This window comes from Colius striatus, chromosome 2 (assembly GCF_028858725.1).
Source record: "Colius striatus isolate bColStr4 chromosome 2, bColStr4.1.hap1, whole genome shotgun sequence".
Lineage (NCBI taxonomy): Eukaryota > Metazoa > Chordata > Aves > Coliiformes > Coliidae > Colius > Colius striatus.
The window spans coordinates 37,941,422-37,960,199 of record NC_084760.1 but is presented as its reverse complement, the minus strand read 5'-3'; the positions used below and the strand labels follow the sequence as shown (position 1 = coordinate 37,960,199).

The 18,778-nt window shown below is 35.9% G+C and overlaps 1 protein-coding gene across 1 annotated transcript in view; it reads left to right on the top strand.

Moving 5' to 3' along the window:
• The window catches only part of APOB (apolipoprotein B), a 37,342-nt gene that overhangs the window by 2,150 nt on the left and 16,414 nt on the right, over positions 1–18,778 (top strand). Inside the window, exons 3-23 of the mRNA XM_061990484.1 lie at positions 2,456–2,571; positions 3,410–3,555; positions 4,576–4,729; positions 4,912–5,067; positions 6,201–6,325; positions 6,792–6,877; positions 7,996–8,215; positions 9,220–9,447; positions 9,636–9,753; positions 9,892–10,038; positions 11,097–11,308; positions 11,652–11,889; positions 12,439–12,615; positions 12,920–13,111; positions 13,876–14,043; positions 15,032–15,243; positions 15,790–15,972; positions 16,202–16,323; positions 16,824–17,034; positions 18,275–18,450; positions 18,579–18,766. Of these exons, the coding sequence (XP_061846468.1) occupies positions 2,456–2,571; positions 3,410–3,555; positions 4,576–4,729; positions 4,912–5,067; positions 6,201–6,325; positions 6,792–6,877; positions 7,996–8,215; positions 9,220–9,447; positions 9,636–9,753; positions 9,892–10,038; positions 11,097–11,308; positions 11,652–11,889; positions 12,439–12,615; positions 12,920–13,111; positions 13,876–14,043; positions 15,032–15,243; positions 15,790–15,972; positions 16,202–16,323; positions 16,824–17,034; positions 18,275–18,450; positions 18,579–18,766 (3,575 nt within the window). The remainder of the gene's footprint in view (positions 1–2,455; positions 2,572–3,409; positions 3,556–4,575; positions 4,730–4,911; positions 5,068–6,200; positions 6,326–6,791; positions 6,878–7,995; positions 8,216–9,219; positions 9,448–9,635; positions 9,754–9,891; positions 10,039–11,096; positions 11,309–11,651; positions 11,890–12,438; positions 12,616–12,919; positions 13,112–13,875; positions 14,044–15,031; positions 15,244–15,789; positions 15,973–16,201; positions 16,324–16,823; positions 17,035–18,274; positions 18,451–18,578; positions 18,767–18,778) is intronic.

Below are 18,778 nucleotides of genomic sequence, written 5' to 3'. Positions count from 1 at the left end.
TATTGCCATTTATTTTAGGTGTTTAATAATCTTTAAAATTTGTCTCAAAGAATTTCAACTCTAAGACTGGAGAAGCTAAGACCAAGCTTCTAAATTTTTTAAAAAGTTCCCATTAAGAAACTGCTTGGCATTATTTTGTTGGTTTCGTAATTGTCAGGTGCAAGCTCCTTAATCTAGAAATCCTTGTTTATCAGATGTGAAGCTTTAGCAATGAGGTTATGTATGTTACACGTAACAGTGAGCTGAATCTCATTTCTCATTTAGCCTTGATGGTGTCTGCTAAACCCACAGAATTACACTTGGATACCTGTAGAATAAATCATCAACTCCGTCAGCAAGGATAGCAATTTCTTTAAACAAGTCAAGGCTCAGGAAATGCTGACTTTATGCCCTTTCTTTATAATGAACTCTGACTGGCCCTGACTACTTGGTTAGATAGATACATAATGTTCTACCATAGGGTCAAAGTACCAGATGAGTTGTTTTGTTCTATGTCTTCCGAGTTTTTTTTCCTTTGTTGGATGCTTTAGCACCATCTCCAGGCAACTCAGTTTATTTCAGCTGCCTGAACCAACTCAGACTTCTGCACTTCATTGACAATTTCATGTGTGGTTTTGAAATAAAAAAATATTATTTGGGTTTTTCACTTCTAATCTTACCATTTCCCTATTCTTTTGCCATTTACTTCTATTTAAAAGTTGGAAATTAAGCAACAGTTAGTCTTTTGGCTTTAGCATAGTAGAGACTGGTGTTGCAAAAATTTCTGAGAATATGCAGTTAAGCCATGTAATAGCATGGAACAGTCAAAAATGATAGGGATAGTATTGAAATTGTTTTATAGCAGTTAATTTTAAGGTTAATTAAATAAATCATTTCCGCTATCAAATGTTTATGAGAAGGTTACTGGAAGATAGCTAGCATTAATTATATTAATTCTGTTTAGCAATTACATGAAAGTAATATCAGACAAACTGCTGTTAAAGTATGTAAATCTTGTAAAAGTGATAGTCCAAAGGAGGACATATGAGATTTACAGTACTATTCTGTTTTCCTCTCTAAGTACACAATTCTGTGACATAAAGGGAAAGGTTAACGTTGCCCATTGGCCTCTGACGTGACAAATATCTTGTAAAAGAGAAAGAGTATGATACATTCATTGCAGGTATAGGCAGGCAGAATCACACAGATTTGATGATGAGCATGTGGATTTACACAGAGATGACTTTACATTTTTATTTTTCTGTAAAAGTACATCAGGGTTATAATATGTTCAGGAAGTCACAAAGAACTGCAAAGGAGCAATTTAAGACATTTATTTTCACTCAGCATCACTACACCATCACAATCCTAGTGAGTTGCTCATTCTAAACAGAGGGAACAGTAACTTCTGATTCAGATAGATCTAAACTGCTCTAGCAGAGTCATTTGAAATGCATGATCATTGTATGTCTAGTTAAAAATGATGCCTGGACTAGTAATGGGAATGATTTGTAATTGAGACCATTGGCCTACATTATGCATTCCAGACACCAAAAGAAGATCTCATATCCCTGTATTTGGCACCGGGACAAATATTTTTTCTTTATGTCTCTGTTAACACATTAATTCCTGCTTGTAGGGTTTAAAATTACAGATGAATTGCCTCTGAAAGCATTGGAGACAAATTAAACACAAGTGAAATTCATCCATTTGAGGAAGCCCATTAGCCTTTGGAGCTTTCTTTGATAAACACTTCTGCAAGTACTTCCTCCTGCCTTGTTCTTACACGTAACTTGGTGCTTTAGCCTTTTTCTGGATGCTCTTTATAGAACTAAAGTTTATCTCCATTAAAAATGGTCTACTCCAGTAAAATTTGCTGATCTAATAAGTGAATTAGAGCAGATCGTGTTACAGGAGAGTCTGAGGCAGAAAGATACTCTGGAGACTGGGGTGAAATGGTATTGAGGAATGGTAGTTTGGGTGTTCTTCATCTTCTATGTTTATTGGCTTTCAGTCTCAATCATGTGAGTACATGAAGCAGCTCATTGTATTTTAATTACGCTGGAAATATCTGGGCTGAAATTAATCATTTTATTACCAATTTGAAATCTACCACTTTTTTTTTTTTAAATTTAGAAGCAATAGAGACATTTTAAAAACACTTTCACATCTTCCATTTCTGTCGTTTGATTTTAAGGCCAGATGGAGTCATATTGTCAGATCTCATCAAAGACAGCAGTGGATCCCAAAACTTATGCTTCCCCAGGTTTTCTCATATGTTTCAGAAAGTGTCCAACTGACATAAAGGCATTACTTTGTCTGAAAGCTATTCTGCATAGGGAATGAAATAGGGAGAGGGTCCTCATTTTTCCTTTATATATGGCATTTAGTTTAATTGCACAACTGTGTATAGTAAGGCTCTATATACCCATATCATAGTGAGGTCATAAAAGCTCTCTTGTTTTCCCACTTGCAGAAGATGCAACCAGATTTAAACCCCTCAGAAAATATGTTTACTCGTATGAAGCAGAAACATCAAATGGCATCACAGGAACAGCAGATTCTCGAAGCGGCTCAAAGATCACTTGCAAGGTAGGGAAAGGAGAGTGAATACAACTGATTCAGACTGTATACTGAATAATATGTGGGCTGAGACCAGGGAAGCATCCTTCAGTGTTATTCCTAACAAGATCATTATTTTGCAAGGTATAGGTTGAGAGTTCTGAAGATAAAGCTATCCCTGTCCTAGACAGAAAGCATTGAGAGTGTCAGAAGTCATTCATACAATTGTGCCAGTGCATTTCAATCCTGATCTGGCTGAACTTTTACATGAGAGAGGGAGAAGGCCTGGTAGTTCAGTTTTCCTTAACTCCCAGGCTGAATCTATGAATGTCCATCAAACAATTCTAGAAGTTGAAGTAAAATGGCTCATTGATACCATGACAACCACTTGATAGCCTGTCGATGGTAACAGTCCGGATGAGGGCTGTAGGAGTAAAAGGTCCCATAGGCCATTACACTGCCTAATGTCCTTCCATCTTGCCCAAAACTTTCCAATTATGTTTTGAGGTTTTTTCTGAAATGGAATAACCAGGTAAAATATTTTTTATTTAGCGCACACTGTTCTGACGGAGCCTGACAGTTGATCAGTATAAGGACTCAAGTTTTCATATAGCTCCTATAATACTATAAATTTTTAGAAGCTAAGTTGCTTGTTTACCATGTATAGTATACTCCATGCAATTAGCCAAAGAAGTACATGCTTTCATATCTTTGTCCTCAAATTACCTTAAAGTATTTAGAGTATTTGGGAATCTTTCACAAGTGCTAACAGGGTGATTTACAAAACCAAAGTAATACTGTGTTTTCAAAGCTTTAACTGAATGATCCTAATGAAAAAAAGATAAACACATCATATTTGTGTTTTCAGGTTGAACTAGAGGTACCACAGCTGTGCCAATTCATCCTGAGGACAATGCATTGCTCCCTGAGGGAGACATTTGGTGTTGACACTGAGGGAAGAGCCATGCTGAAAAAATCAAAGAATTCTGAGGACTTTGCAAATGCCATGTCCAAGTAAGCATCATCAATTATCAATAAATGTAGCCTTAATGGGGAACAGGCTGCACTATTGCAGTCCAGTTTCACTATGTCTTTTCAGGTATTGGCCGCATTTCATGCTAATATGGTAGATTTCTAAGCTGATTCCACTTCGGAGCAAAACTTTCCCTGATATAATTTAGGGCTAACTTTGCACAGTTCTTAGTTGCCAGTAGGGAAAGCTTTCTTCCATCCAGAATTTTTACCTGGAATTTATCTCTTATGTCATCTACATCAAGAAACTGTTGGGTAGTCCCCTTAAAGATTATTGCAAGTAGAATGTTCTTTTTTGTAAACAAATTCCCAAAAGGTTGTGTGCTGCCATTCTAAGATGGTTTTCTTTTGCTGACGTGCAACAGAAATGGCATTTGAGACTGAAGTCCAGATTTCCTATCTCAATCTTTGATGACCTATGAAACTTGTCTTTTCCTTACCTATCTGCTTTCGTAACTTACTGCTACTACTCCCTCCACCCAACTAGTCTCTGGTGCTTGTCAGTGCAGATTTTACTCGTGCACCTTCATACTTGTTTCGATGCCTCATTGTCCTATCCGTCTTATTTCACAAGCCATAGGTCTCAGAACAAAATGAGACAGTGTTAAAATATGCTTTTCAGAAAACAATCAAGGTTTTATTTAAAGGCTGCAACTAGTAGAGAATCCTTCACATTGCTTTGTAGCCTATTGCAATAGTTAATGATTATCTCATTCTAAAAATTTACTTATCTCCACTCTGAATTTGTGCAATTCCAGCTTCCAGCCATTGCTCTTGATATTTACTTGTCCTTAAATGACGTAGTCTGATGATATCAGAATGTCCTTGGTTAGGATTTTGCTGCTTTAATAGTAATACTCTCTAATAGCAACAACAGTAAATAGTAAATAATGATGGACCAAATTAAACATGGTGCTTTAGCCCAGCAGTTTATTGATAATGTGTTCTTCACTGCATTGCTTTAATGTGATTTCATACTAATGTTGGGATTTTTTTGTGCAGACATGAGCTAAAATTCAGCATTCAGGATGGAACAAAAGTCAAGCTGTATCCAGGGAAGGATGAACCTCTACATGTATTGAATCTCAAGAGAGGGATCATCTCAGCTCTACTTGTGCCAACAGAAACAGTAGAAAATGTTAAAACAATATCAATGGTAGGTGTTTTGAAAGCATTTGCTTTATTTCCTTAACAAAGGGAAGAAACCTCAACTAGTAGAGTTATTCATGAGCACCATTTTCAAAAGACATGGAAATTTAGGTGACAAAGTGTGTCTTTCAACTAGACCAGAAGATGTCTGACAGCATGAACAAAGACTAATTTATTTCTTCTTTCCAGGATACTGTATATGGAAAGTGTGACAGTGAAGTTGAATTCAAATCTAGAAAAGGAAATGTTGCAGAAGATATTTCAATTAACAGAGATCTGAAAGCTTGTGACAACTTCAGTCCCATCAGAGATTATGTCAGCCCTATTGCCATCGTAAAAGGACTAGTAAGTATACCATTAACAATTCTATGATATAACATTCTTCACTACATCACTTAAAATGATAAACAGCTAGTGTAGCAGTTAGATTTTTTATTTATCTTCTACTAGCTTATGCAGTCTACTTAGTTTTATGCCATCCTTGCATAAGATCAGACTGGGATATTGTTGGCAGTCAATAGAGAAAAACAGACACAAAAGTGTCATTATCTTCTTTCATGTTTTTCTCATTATTTAAATCAGAGCTTTTCATAGATGGATTTAGTGCTGTTGATTACATGATAACCTATCAGATCATGTCCAGATTTCTAGTTTTGTGGGTAAAAATTTTCAATATTCTAATTTTATGTAAAATGTACTCCAGCAAAACCCTAATGTGTGTATGATGTACTGGAGGAGAGGGCTTTAAATGCCTCAAAGTAAATCATAGATTCATAGAACGGTAGGGGTTGGAAGGGACCTTTAGAGATCATCTAGTCCAAACCCCCTGCAGAAGCAGGTTCACCTACATCAGGTTGCATAGGAACATGTCCAGGCGGGTCTTGAAGACCTCCAAGGAAGGAGACTCCACAACCCCCCTGGGCAGCCTGTGCCACTGCTCCATCACTCTCACGGTGAAATAGTTTTTTCTTATGTTTAAGTGGAACTTTTTGTGTTCCAGCTTCATCCCATTACCCCTTGTCCTGTTACTATCTACTATAGAAAAGAGGGATGTCCCAACCTCCTGACACCCACCGTTTAGAGATTTATAAATGTTAATAAGATCACCCCTCAATCTCCTCCAGACTAAACAGCCCCAGTTCCCGCAGCCTTTCCTTGTATGAAAGATGTTCTATACCCTTGTTGTGGAAATCTTTCAACTTTGTATAATAAGAATGAAATTTATAAGAGCATCAGCTGTGATGAGGGGCCTGAACTACTCTAAAAATTACAAACTGTTTTCCATGGAGTCCTTTGTTGTAAGCAACAGGATATCAGTAGTGAGGTACTAAGCCAAACATCTCAGTAAGTCTTTGTGTGAGAATGTTTACAGTTATGCACCTTTGTTTCCAATATGCTGTAACTGTTAATGTAAACCTTAGACTTTTTTGTTTCCTATACTGGTCAGTAAAATGACTGCCAATCTATTCATTTTACAGAACATCCCGTTGTCTACCCTTCTAAGGAGCACTCAATTCTGTCATTACAATATTGATGCAAAGAAAAGGCATGTAAGAGATGCAGTCTGCAGTGAAAAACACCTGTTTCTGCCTTCCTCATACAAGTATGTTGCTCACTATTTATCATTACTTTTTCATAGAATCATAGAATCAGTTCCCACAGTCTTTCCTCATATGAAAGTTGTTTCAGTCCCCTGATTATCCTGGTGGCCCTGTGCTGGACTCTCTCCAGAAGTTCCCTGTCCCTCTTGAGCTGAGGAGCCCAGAACTGGCCACAGGACTCCAGATGAGGCCTCACCAGGGCAGAGTAGAGGGGAAACAGAACTTCCTTTGACCTGCTGACCACACTCTTCTTGATGCATCCCAGGATGCCATTGGCCTTCTTGGCCACGAAGGCACATTGCTGGCTCATTACTTTTTCTTTATAAATATTAAATGGTGATGTGTCACACTCTTCCTTGGCGTCATCTCCAAATATGCAATTTGTACTCAAGAATGCTGGAGGTGTGGCAAGATTCCTCAAAGCTACTTAGACTGAACTAAAGCACTGAATTTTTCTTCTTTTGCTAGAAATCGCTATGGTGTGATGACAGAAGTCAACCAGACACTGAAGCTTGAAGATACCCCAAAGATCAATAACAGAAATTTTGATGGAGGTATTGCTGCAATTCTCAGTAATACAAATAGAGGGACAAAATACAAATATAGGTTAAATATAGGTTAAACAAGCTATCATTTTTTATGAAATTTGATCAGTTTAGTCAGAATAAAGGTTGGGGTATAAAACAGGAAAACGTGAAAAGTTCAAAACTGCTGTATTTTTAAATAATCTTTGTATCTTCATTTTATTTTTGAAAGTATTCTTTATCATTAAAAATTTATAATTTCCCAGGAACACAGAATCATGGAATCATAGAATGGTTGGGGTTGGAAGGGACCTTTAGAGATCATCTAGTCCAACCTCCCTGCTGAAGCAAGTCCACCTAGATCAGGTCACACAGGAACGTGTCCAGGCGGGTCTTGAAGTCCTCCAGAGAAGGAGACTTCACAGCCTCCCTGGGCAGCCTGTGCCAGGGCTCCCTCACTTGAACAGTAAAATAGTTTTTCCTTTTGTTTAAATGGAACTGTGTTCCATCATCGTACCATTGTCCCTTGTCTTGTTGCTAGATACAATAGAAAAAAGGGATGCCCCAACATCCTGACACCCACCATTTATATATTCATAAATATTAATGAGATCCCCTCTTAATCTCCTCTTCTCTAGACTAGATAGCCCCAGTTCCTGCAGCCTTTCCTTATAAGGAAGATGTTCCAGTCATAATTCTAGTCTTACTGGAAGGTAGCTTAATGAATCCTTTCTAGCTAACTGTAAATTCTTATGCATCTTTTAGCTTCACCTGCCAAATGTAAACAGTTCATGATTACTGTGTATTTGGTTCTAAACTACACTTTATGACATAGAGTTGTTATTCCTAGTCATAACATATTTCTCCTAATAGATATTTATTAGAAGTTGAAAAAGCAAACTGTGGTAATACAAAAGGTGTTTGAGAAGTCATCTTCATGAAAAAGAAAAAAAAAGCAAAAAAAGTATTATTCATCACTTGAATTCCATTGTATTATTTTTAGAAACTGTTCAGCTGTTAAACTTCAACAATTCTCATATAAAATAATCTGCAAAATTTATGTTTATATAAATATGTGACAGAACATAAAAATGAACATAGCTCCTTGATAAAGACATAAAGAATGCAATTCATTTTTAAATTGCTAGATGAACTGGAAGAGAAGGGACTTGCTCTGGAAAGCACAGATGCCAAATTTCCCAGGCAGGGGGATGCTGTTTTGAAAGTCCTTCAGGAGCTGCAGAAACTTACAGCCTCCCAGCAGAACCAGCAGAGAGCAAGACTATTTTACAGATTTGTTTCTGGACTTAGAAGTTTGCATAACAGCACTCTTGGCTCTCTTGTACCAAAGATGATGGAAGCATCAAGGTACGTTACAACAGTTCATCATGCAGATATGTATCAATGCCATTCCAAATCCATTCTACATTTGATGATTTGCTTTAATTAGAGGTTAATTAGATGTAGATTATCTTTCAGAAAGACAAGTATCATCAGAATTATCTAGAGAGAGAAATGAGGAAAAGAGTAAAACCTGTGGATTTCACAGTTTTCCAGCAAAAATGCTCAGTTGGTAATTGGAACTTGAACATTAAATATATGAGAACAGTATAAGAATTCAAATGGATCTAGAAGTTCTAGCTTTCTATGAAGAAATAATACTGTTTTGATCATTTCTCCACCAAATCTTCCAAACTTATTGGAGAAACTGGACTATAAATCATTACACAGTCCAATACAGGGGTTTTTTTTTCCCCACCACCATCCCAAGCATGTATGCCAGACACAGTCCTGTGGGTCTGTTACTATAGCCAAATATTCTCCATGCACTTTTGCTCAAGGACGATGACTGTAATTCCAAACCCCCAAGTCTGAGTTACAGCAAAGAACAATTTTGAAAGTGAGATTTTTGGAGACACAGAAGGACACAATTCTTTGGGCTGACTCAGCCCTCCACTTTCTACCTTTACTCTTCTGTCCTAACTGGACTTGAGGCAATTTACACATATCTGTGTCCTCAGTCTGTAAAGGGACTAGAGCCTGAACCTGATTCAACATATTCTATTATAATACCTAAAGTTGTGAGAAAGGCTGTTGAGGAGAAGAAAAAAAAAAGATATGGCTATGCAATGATAGTATTGTTAATACTTTCTGTTGTTCATAGCTAATCATGTTTTTAGTATAACTTGTAAAAGGAAGAAATTTCTTTTTAATAAGCAATTGTGTGATTTGCTTGCAGTCATGCATAAGGTTGTGTCTTTTATATTAAAATACCTTAATAAACCTGGTAAAAGTTGATTTCAAACGCGCAACATGCAGTGATAACTGCAAACAGGGAATTAATTAATCAAAATCATCTCTTTTCCTTTCAGTTCCATCACAGTTCAGGCCCTGACTCAATGTGGAACTCCAGAGTGTTACAGTGCAGTCCTTCAAATACTGAGAACTGGAAACGTGAATCCAGTTGTGACAGACCTGGTCACATACACCTTGGGCCTGTTGCCTTCTCCAACTCCAAAAAGAATACAGGAAATTCTTAACATGGCCCAGTATCAGCCAAGCAGAGCTTCTTTTTATGGCTTGAGTCATTCTGTTACAAAGTAAGTAATGACAGCATGTAATTGTACAAAATAACCTCAAGAAAACATTACAATGCTTAGAATTGAGTAAGAGTAGTCACTGTTTGAGGTTATTGTTATTCTCATTAATTTGCTCTGTGGGAATAAAAAATAAATAGACATTTCCCATTTCCTCCTTTTGTTTCTGATGCATTTCTCTGTTTCTTTAGGTTCTATAATGAGAAAAAGATTGTGACAGAGGAAATAACTAATGTTGCAGACTTCATGACATCACTGCTTGGCAGTGATTGTTCTGGGGAAGGTGAACTCACATACCTCACACTTCGGGTATTTTTTTCTTCTTTCTTAACACAGAATACTATTTTAAATTGTAGTGTATGTATTACTCTACTTGTCTTGGTAGAGTAATACATACACTTTGGAGAAAAAATGTTTGTCATCTTTCTATGTTTTCATCACCGACAGGCTATTGGAAACATGGGTGCGGTAATGGAGAAAGCTAAACCCGACCTGAAATCTTTTCTTAGGACATGTATCAGAAATGAAGCTGCATCACCTTCAGTTCAGAAAGCAGCCATTCAGGCTTTCAGGAAAATGACTGTTACTGAAGAGGTAAGTGTGTCACAAGAACCAGCATAAACGTATTCACCTTGACTGTTCACTGAAGCTACTGAATATGCAAAAACATTCCCATTATTTCATAGTTTTACTGTCTCTCTTTTAACTATCCTCAGCTTTTTTGGAACTCCTTTAGTTAATTTAGTTTCCATACACATATCTGAGAAGTTCTGTAGACTTCTGACTTAGTGGGTGTTGCTCCTTAGGGATGCACTTGCTTCATATACATAGGCTCAATTTAAATGGTAAGTTTGGATCTCTTCCGACTAGGGCTTTCAATGGAGTTCTGCTGATTTAAGGGTGGTTTTAACAAACTACTCCAGATTAAATGGATTCTACTAAGAAAAATTAGTTCCCTTTTATGTACTGGCATTTTTTTGTCTTTGTTATTAATAATACTGGTTAGATTTATGTTTACATTACAGTGACATTAAAGCACCTCCTACAGAGTGGGTGTCTTTAGACAGAGCTTAGTGTAGTAAAGTAGTTTCAATATCAACAGGTTTCTACTCTAAGAGACATATTCTTGTTTCGAGACAAGGCTTAGGGAGTCTGGGATCCTGAAAACACCTGGAGCTCATGTCCTCAGATTCACTTTCATTTAAAGCACCTAATTTTTAAAATTATTATTTCTTTTCAAACTATGTTTTTAATTTTCCTGCAACAGAAGATTTTGATCACTCTCTTTTCCTAAATTGAATGATCTTTTTCTCAAAATTTGAGAATTTATCTGCAGACCAGAACACTTTTGGTTCCTGACAATCAAAATTCAGTCTTCTAAACAAAAAAATAACCTGCCAGATATAGAATAAGAAAATCAATTTCAATAAAACTGTAATTTCTATGACATTTTCTATCAAAATAAAGTTTATCAAAATAGTTTTGATTAAACTTTTTTTTCAGTTAAAGAAATAAAGTATAAAAATAGGTATGTGGTCCTAAAAAAGGATTATCTTCTGCAAATTATTTCAGCCTATATATTCCCAAAAGACTTTAACAGGATCATCTACTAGCCAGCTAACTAGTGCAAACCATTCTCTATTTATATATAGGACAGTTCAGCACTTCTGAAAGCATTCCAAGAAGGGGATTCACCTACAGACAAACGTCTGGCAGCCTATCTCATACTGATGAAAGATCCTGCCCCAAGTGATCTTGCAAAGATTTTGAGAGTCCTCACAAAGGAGAAGAACGAGCAAGTGAAAAGCTTTATTGCCTCACACATTGCCAACATCCTAGACTCTGAAGAAGTAGGCATTGAAGAGTAAGTAAAATCTAGTTATAAACTGATCTCCTGACCATAATTGCAGTAGTAATTAATTAGCAGTGAATTTCTTGCTCCTTTTTTTGTTTACTTTGTTTTTTCCTTTGTTTGAACAAGCACATCAGCTGAGTAAACCTATAGCTTTAACAAAGCAGTGGCAGCTTACATACAGTCTTTCAATTAACTCTCATTTTTACTGTTAATATGTGCAGAGAACTAGCCAATTACTATTACCTCTAGTTGTAAGAATGTCTGTAAGAGACACAAGAAATCCCTCGACTAAGACTAAATGAGATTTTGGAATTTGTACTAATCATATTTGCATTGCTATCTTCTTTCCTAGTCTAAAAAGCCAAGTTGAAGAAGCTCTGAAAGGAAACCAGGTTCCAACAGCCACAGATTTCAGAAGATTCTCACAAAATTATCAGATTTCCAAAAGAGTTTCTATACCTGGAGTTGATCCAGTCTCTGCCAAAGTAGAGGGAAATGTGGTATTTGATCCAAACAGCTATGTTCCTAAAGAGACTATGCTGAAAACCACCCTGAATGTGTATGGATTCGGCCCAAGTGATGTCTTTGAGGTACAACAATTATCAAAAACTTTTGCTAGTACTCAGCTGTTTTCTTTCTCATTTCTGTTTTCTTGTAACAACTTTCTCTGAATAATGTATTGTTTTTACAAGCTTTGGGAGAAATCTAAAGATCACTATGCTTACAAGGGGACTTTCATTTGATCTCAGTGGGCTTTAGAGCAAGCCATCCGTTACATGAAGTCACTTGCCACTGACTAGATGGACGACCCTGTTGGAGTTATTAAAAGCCTCAGCTAGGGTAAAGTGAACCCATCTGTAACAAATTGACTTCATGCTAATGAATCATACTGGCACACTGAATTACTCATAGTAGATTTTAAGTGAGATACAGCCTATGTGTAGTAGGTTTTTTGTTGAACCTAACCAGAGAGATAAAATTAATTGTGAGATCTAATATTCTGGATCTTCCCTTAAGAATCGTAGCCTTGTAGGATAGACTTTAAATTCATTGTTTCTTCCCCAGAAAGTCTGCTTATTTTAAAGCTCCAAAGAAGTGAGGAAACTGTCTCAGTTACTGCATTGTCCTGTTCGTTTCAGCTTGGCTTGGATGGAAAGGGGTTTGAACCAACACTGGAAGCTTTGTTTGGAGAGAAGGGATTTTTCCCAGACGCTGCAAGCAAGGCCTTGTACTGGGTTGGCGGCAAAGTGCCAGAGAAGGTTTCCAAGGCACTTTTTGACTATTTTGGTTACTCACAAGATGGGAAACAGGATCAGGTACAGCTTAAAAACATTCTCTGCACAACACAATATTTCTATCTTTAAACAATAATTACAGCACATCCCTCTTTACTGTATATGAGCCTTCTCCTCACCTGGTAAGCTAAAGTATAAATCCTTTATCCTATTTAACAATGTGGGGTTTTTTTCTTACTTGTATGTGGGAGAGGTCTTTAGAGACAAATCTGTAAGAAGTGCATGTACAGATTACTAGCAGACGTTCACTAAGTAACTGTTCTAGATATATGATCTTACAGATTTCTCATAAATCTGTTATACTAATTTCTGACTGAATTTTCAGGATGTCATGAAAGGAATAATGCTTAACCTTGAAAAACTGATAAAAGAATTGGGCAACAAGGAGGCTCCTGAAGGAAGAGCATATCTGAGAATCCTGGGAGAAGAGCTTGGGTACATGAGGCTCAATGATTTCAAATTGCTGGGAAGCATGATTTTAAAGAGTGTTAAGACTCTTCAGACTGTTCCTGAAATGGTATGTTTCTGATGCACCAATGTGTATTATTCACTTGGGATTTTTCTACAAGTTTTTTTTTTTAATTATTTGGGTTTTATTTAGGTCATGTTTATCATGTAAAAGACAGGCATTTGATAACAGCATGAAAATAGAATTATTTAAAATCAAATATACAGGTTTTAGGCTGAAGGACTCTGAGAAACCCATGAAGACTCCTCAGTAACCAAGAGTCCTCCTAGAAGATGAATGAGAGTAAGGAAAAAGGGAAAGTTCAGGTCTTATTGTATGATTGAGATTATCTACTAGAACAATCTTACTGTTGGTCATTATGTTGTACTACTTAATTGCCATTAATGAAATCATCTATCATTATTAAGAAATGAGTTGTCATGTTAAAAAGAAAAGATGTAGTACAGTTTAGGATTATCTGGTAAAACCATTCTTTCATCGAAGTAAAAAACCAGTTTGCCATTGACTATAGGGAAACCAGAATATACATGGTATCTAAACCGATTCACTTTTGTTTATCTACATGAAGGTAGACAATTTTTATTTTCCAAGGCAATTGATAAAATCTGATATTTGTTTAAAGCTGACATTTTGATAAACAGACTTATATTTTTTGAAGCGAGGCATCTGTGGAAATGAGATTCTATACTCTATATGAAATTAAGTTTTGTATTATACAGTTACAATCATTCCAAGATAAATTTTTAAAGTATGAAATGTACATATTCTAAGGTGTTCATTTGTTAATGTTCATTTCTCTGTTTGATTCACAGATTGCACAGGCCATCTCAAAAGGTGTTGACAGGGATATGTTTGTCCACTACATGTTCATGGACAATGAGTTTGAGCTCCCAACTGCAGCAGGTTTGCAACTGAAGTTTGCCTTGTCTGGAATAGTGACACCTGGCGCCAAAGTAGCTATGAAGCTTCATCAAAAAAGCGTAAGTCTCAACAGCTGTTTATATTTTGTCTCCTCCTAATAATCTACAATCTCATTTATGGGTAAAACTGTAACACCAGAACAATTTTAAAGACTACAACATAGTCTTTAAATTATAAAACCCAAATAATTTACTTATTAGAGATCTCCTGTTTATTTGTTGATTATGTTTACAATAAAATAAGAAGTAGTACATATAATGAATTGAGACATAATAAAATGTAATGATTGAAAGTATTTTAATCATCCTTTCAAAAATAATCTCTTTAGTCTCTGTTTATTTCTCTCTCCCTGTTCTCAGATGAGAATAATACAAAAACTACCACATATGAGTTTGCTGCTTAAACCAAACAGTTCAAAGTGAAAATATTTATTTTCAGTTAAAATAATTTTTTAAAACTTACTTAAATAAAACTTTTTTTTTTGTTCAGAAAGGAAATATTGTAAAATTGTGACAATTAAAGAGCATGTGATACTAATTTGGTACTAATTGCCCTTTAGTTATCTTTGGAATCTTTTCCAGAATTTTGCATTCTGTCCCTTCTTTCTGTAACAGCCTAACCAAAAGTTTGAAAATAAGCTGTTTTCTGTTTAGAGAAATTTAAATCTTGGATTCATTTCCCTTTTGTCTAATACTGTGCTCATTGTTTTTGAAAGATGCTTTGTTGTTTGGTTTTTTTACAATGGAAAACTGGCTTTTGACTTCAAATTTAAAAATACATACAAGTAGTTACATGTACAAAGTCTTTCTGAAGCACGAGTATTTTTGCATCTTGCTGTATTTGTTATGTTACAGTTACCATTTATGTGGTCCCTCTGCTTATGTGACTTATTTTTTTTAATGGCAAAATCAATTATATAAAACCTACCTCTAGATCATCAAGAATATTATGTTTATTTTACAAAAACAGTAAGAAGTATTTTGGGCAAATAAATACACAATAATGGGCAAATAAATACACAATAAATGTTTTGGTTTTATTAAATAGGTGCAAGCAGAACTCATTGCTAAACCTTCAGTAGCAATTGAGTTTGTAACACACCTGGGAATAAGCATACCTGAATTTGCTAGAAGTGGTGTGGAGATGAATTCTAATATATTCCATGAGTCTGGAATTGAAGCACATGTTAGTATGAAAGCTGGACAGCTTAAATTCAGCATTCCTGCTCCGAAGTCTCCAACAAAGCTCCTCAGTATCAGGTAATAAGAACCAAATGAGATCTTTCAAGACTATGTTCTTCCTTTCTCTTATTTTTTACCATGATGAAACCATAGGACAGGCATGGAGAAATTTCAGTTCAGAGAAGTCCCAGACACTGTAAAACTGGGATAAATTGATTTTGTAACATAAGCAAACAGCCCAGACAAGTAACATGGGGATCATGGCTTACAGATTCTTTCATTTGTCACTATTTTCTGAAATTTTCAACAAGACTCTTACCATTTCCATTACATAGGGATTTGCATATACATTTTTTCTGATAGCAATGTCTATTTTTACGTTTCATTTAGATGAACTACTTGCATTACTTTTAGAGAGGATAAATGGCTCAACAAACAGAATTAGAATTATCAATAATAATACTTGTAATAATAATAATAAACCACTTGATCATTCAACCACCAAATCCTACTCCATTCAGCCCCTACCTTAACAACTTATTTTTATTCAGAAAATAACCTTGTTAATAAGTCAATGTCTAAACACCTGTCCTGGGAGTAAATAACTCACTTTTTCTGTTCCAGCAATACACTACATCTGGTGTCTCCAGCCAAAACTGAAGAAATTCCACCTCTGATTGAGAACAGAGAATCCTGGACTTCTTGCAAGCCTTTCATTGCTGGTCTAAATTTCTGCACCAAGTTATTGTACTCTAACGCTAGTGCCACTGAGGCAGCTCCATATTATCCCTTGACTGGAGAGTCCAAGTAAGTCATATCAGCTTTAGCTATGTTTATTTTGTAGGAACTAACCTTCTCTCTTATGGCTTAGGTATCTAACAGTACCCTCTGACATAAAACTTACCCTTTAAAAGTCTTTAAAAACAGACTAGCAGGAGCAGCTCAGAAAGAGTGTTATTGAGAACTCTATAATTTCTTCTGTTTGTTGGCATGAATAAAATAGATACTTATGAAACATTTGTTTACCTTCCTCTAGATTTGAAGTTGAAATAGTGTCCACAGGTGAAGTGAGGGAATACTCTGCAAGTGCAAGCTATGACCTGCAGAGAGATGGAAATGACCTGATAGACACCTTAAAGTTTGCTGTCCAGGCAGAAGGTAAGAGTCTGCAAAAACAATGTGGTTTAACTCAGATCTGAACTGTGTCATTGAAAGGGAAAAATATTTGCGTTAATAAATTATAAAAGAATTCTTTACAGTATAAAATGGAGTACCATTTCCACAAACAAATGGCCAGTATTTTAACTCTATTTCATTTCATATATGCAATCCTAATGCAAGATATTAATGATCAGAGCATGGTTTTGTATCCCAAAAAATGCCACCCCATGATTTAAATAAAAGATCTGATGCTGATGAATGGAAGCAAGAGAGAGAAGTTAATGGGTGCCATATAAACAAAAGAAAAATACCATTTCTGATGAAATGTGGAAGTAAAGCATAAAAATTAAGAACTGCATAAACAGCAGACTTTTCAAAGGGAGATTCCATGAGAATGCAAGTTCATGGAACAAAAGTAGTGGCGGAATTAGTGGATCAGCCCATGGTGTGTTTAGATTCCATCATTGTGAATAACCAAAATACATTATATTTTCCAGGTGTAAAGCAGCATGAGGCTACACTTACCTTCAGGTACAACAGAGACAGGAAGATTTTGACCAGTGATGTCCACATTCCAGATATTGATGTTGACTTCGGTACAAACTTCAGAGTTACTGATGAATCCATTCCTGGGAAGAAAGCATATGCTTTTGTCTTAGATTTTAACAACAAGAAGATTTCTGAAGTTACTCTTACTGGACAGATAAGGTAACTTGGAAAACCACTTAGACTTTTACAGATGCCTTTGTATAAGATAGGTGAAGGTTTTATTGAAGGTAGAGAAGTTTTGGGAAATGTTATCCCATTTTGCAGAAATGTCTTATATTCAAACCCTCTTTAAAACTCCTTAAAGTATTTTATTTATGATCCATCATATATACATCAAATAAATACATCTAATAGACCAATTGATCTTTCCTACTATATGTATGTGTACAATTTTTATTACAAGTTCCTTGAGTTAGTTCTTCCATGTTTGCACAAGCAAGACTACAAGAATGGCATTGTACTAATGGTATTGCAGGTGTGACAATCCAAGGATATAAACAAAGCAGGGTTTGTTCAGAGAGGTATTATCTTTTACTGGATATGTTTGACTCTAAAAAAATGTTATTACATCTCCTTGTGAAGAAATCTAATGACACTCAATAAGCAACAGAACCAAAAATAACTGAGAGCTTCCTGTAAAAATTCCCACGCTTCACGATGAGAATATTTCCGGGAACATCTACAGGGGAGCTAACAAAAATGTTCAGCCTGCCAGGGTTTCTAAAATTGTCTGCCTCACAAGTCCATAGTGAAATGAGCTGATCACATTCTTTAATAAACCTCAATCTTCCATGGAATTTTGTGATCTTGATGGTGCCCTGGGGAGTCTTTGTCTTTGCTGTTTAAGCAGCATTGCCTCTGATATCAGTGGGAGCTTTGGACAGATGTCAGGGACCTCAATTCCTTTTCATTTACACTAACATAATATCAGAAGTTTTCTCAAGTCAACAAAATTACAAAAACATAAAATAAATGTGGATAAAAGAAAATGAAGCCCAGTGGCATAATATATTTTGTCAAGTGTTGTGTTTCTATGTGATTCATGCCCAAAGACTGTACCATTAGTAGAGAATTCAGCTTGAATAAGGAGATCAGAGTTTGGTCCAGGTACAGCTTTACCAAAACAGGCACATATTTCCATAAATTTCAGTATTATGAAAATAATATAGAATTATTGTTTTGTGTATCTGTCCAGTAGCATTATAACAATTTACAGTAGATATCCCAAAGTAACTCGCAGAAGCTGAAAACATTCATTTACAAGTTCGATTCAGTCTATTTTTTTATAACAGCTGTTATGCCTTTACTATAGACTTCAGTGCTGTAATTACTCCTGAAACATAAGTGAAAAAAATAGAGTGAAATATTTTATATTTACATTTACTTTTTGTTTTCACAGGTATGCTGGAATGGAAGAGGCGATGCTGAGAGGCACCTTTTCGGTTCCTCGCCTGCAAACTGAACTTAAAACCGAAGCACTGGTTAATTATTCACCTACCAAAGGACATCTTCAGATGAGCTCAGCTGCAACAGTTCATGGAAACTCAATTTCAGAAGGAATTCTTCTCACATACGGTAGCAGCAAAAAAATTAATCACATATACAGTCTGTAAATTTAATCATCTTGATACATTAGTTTATAGTATATCCCTACACAGAATATTACTAATGTGACCCTTTTATTTTAAATTCATGATTTTCAGATTCTGAGAAGGTGGAGGTTGAGTGGAATTCAGGTGCCAGTGCTGCTGTGAAGAAAATGTCTTCAGGCTTCCCAGTTGACTTTTCAGACTACTCAAAGACTTTAGAGAAGCATACCAATGAACTGCTGGATCAGAAAATGGCTTATACAGATATGACACTGCGACACATTGTGTCACAGTTTATCGTGGTATGTTTCAAC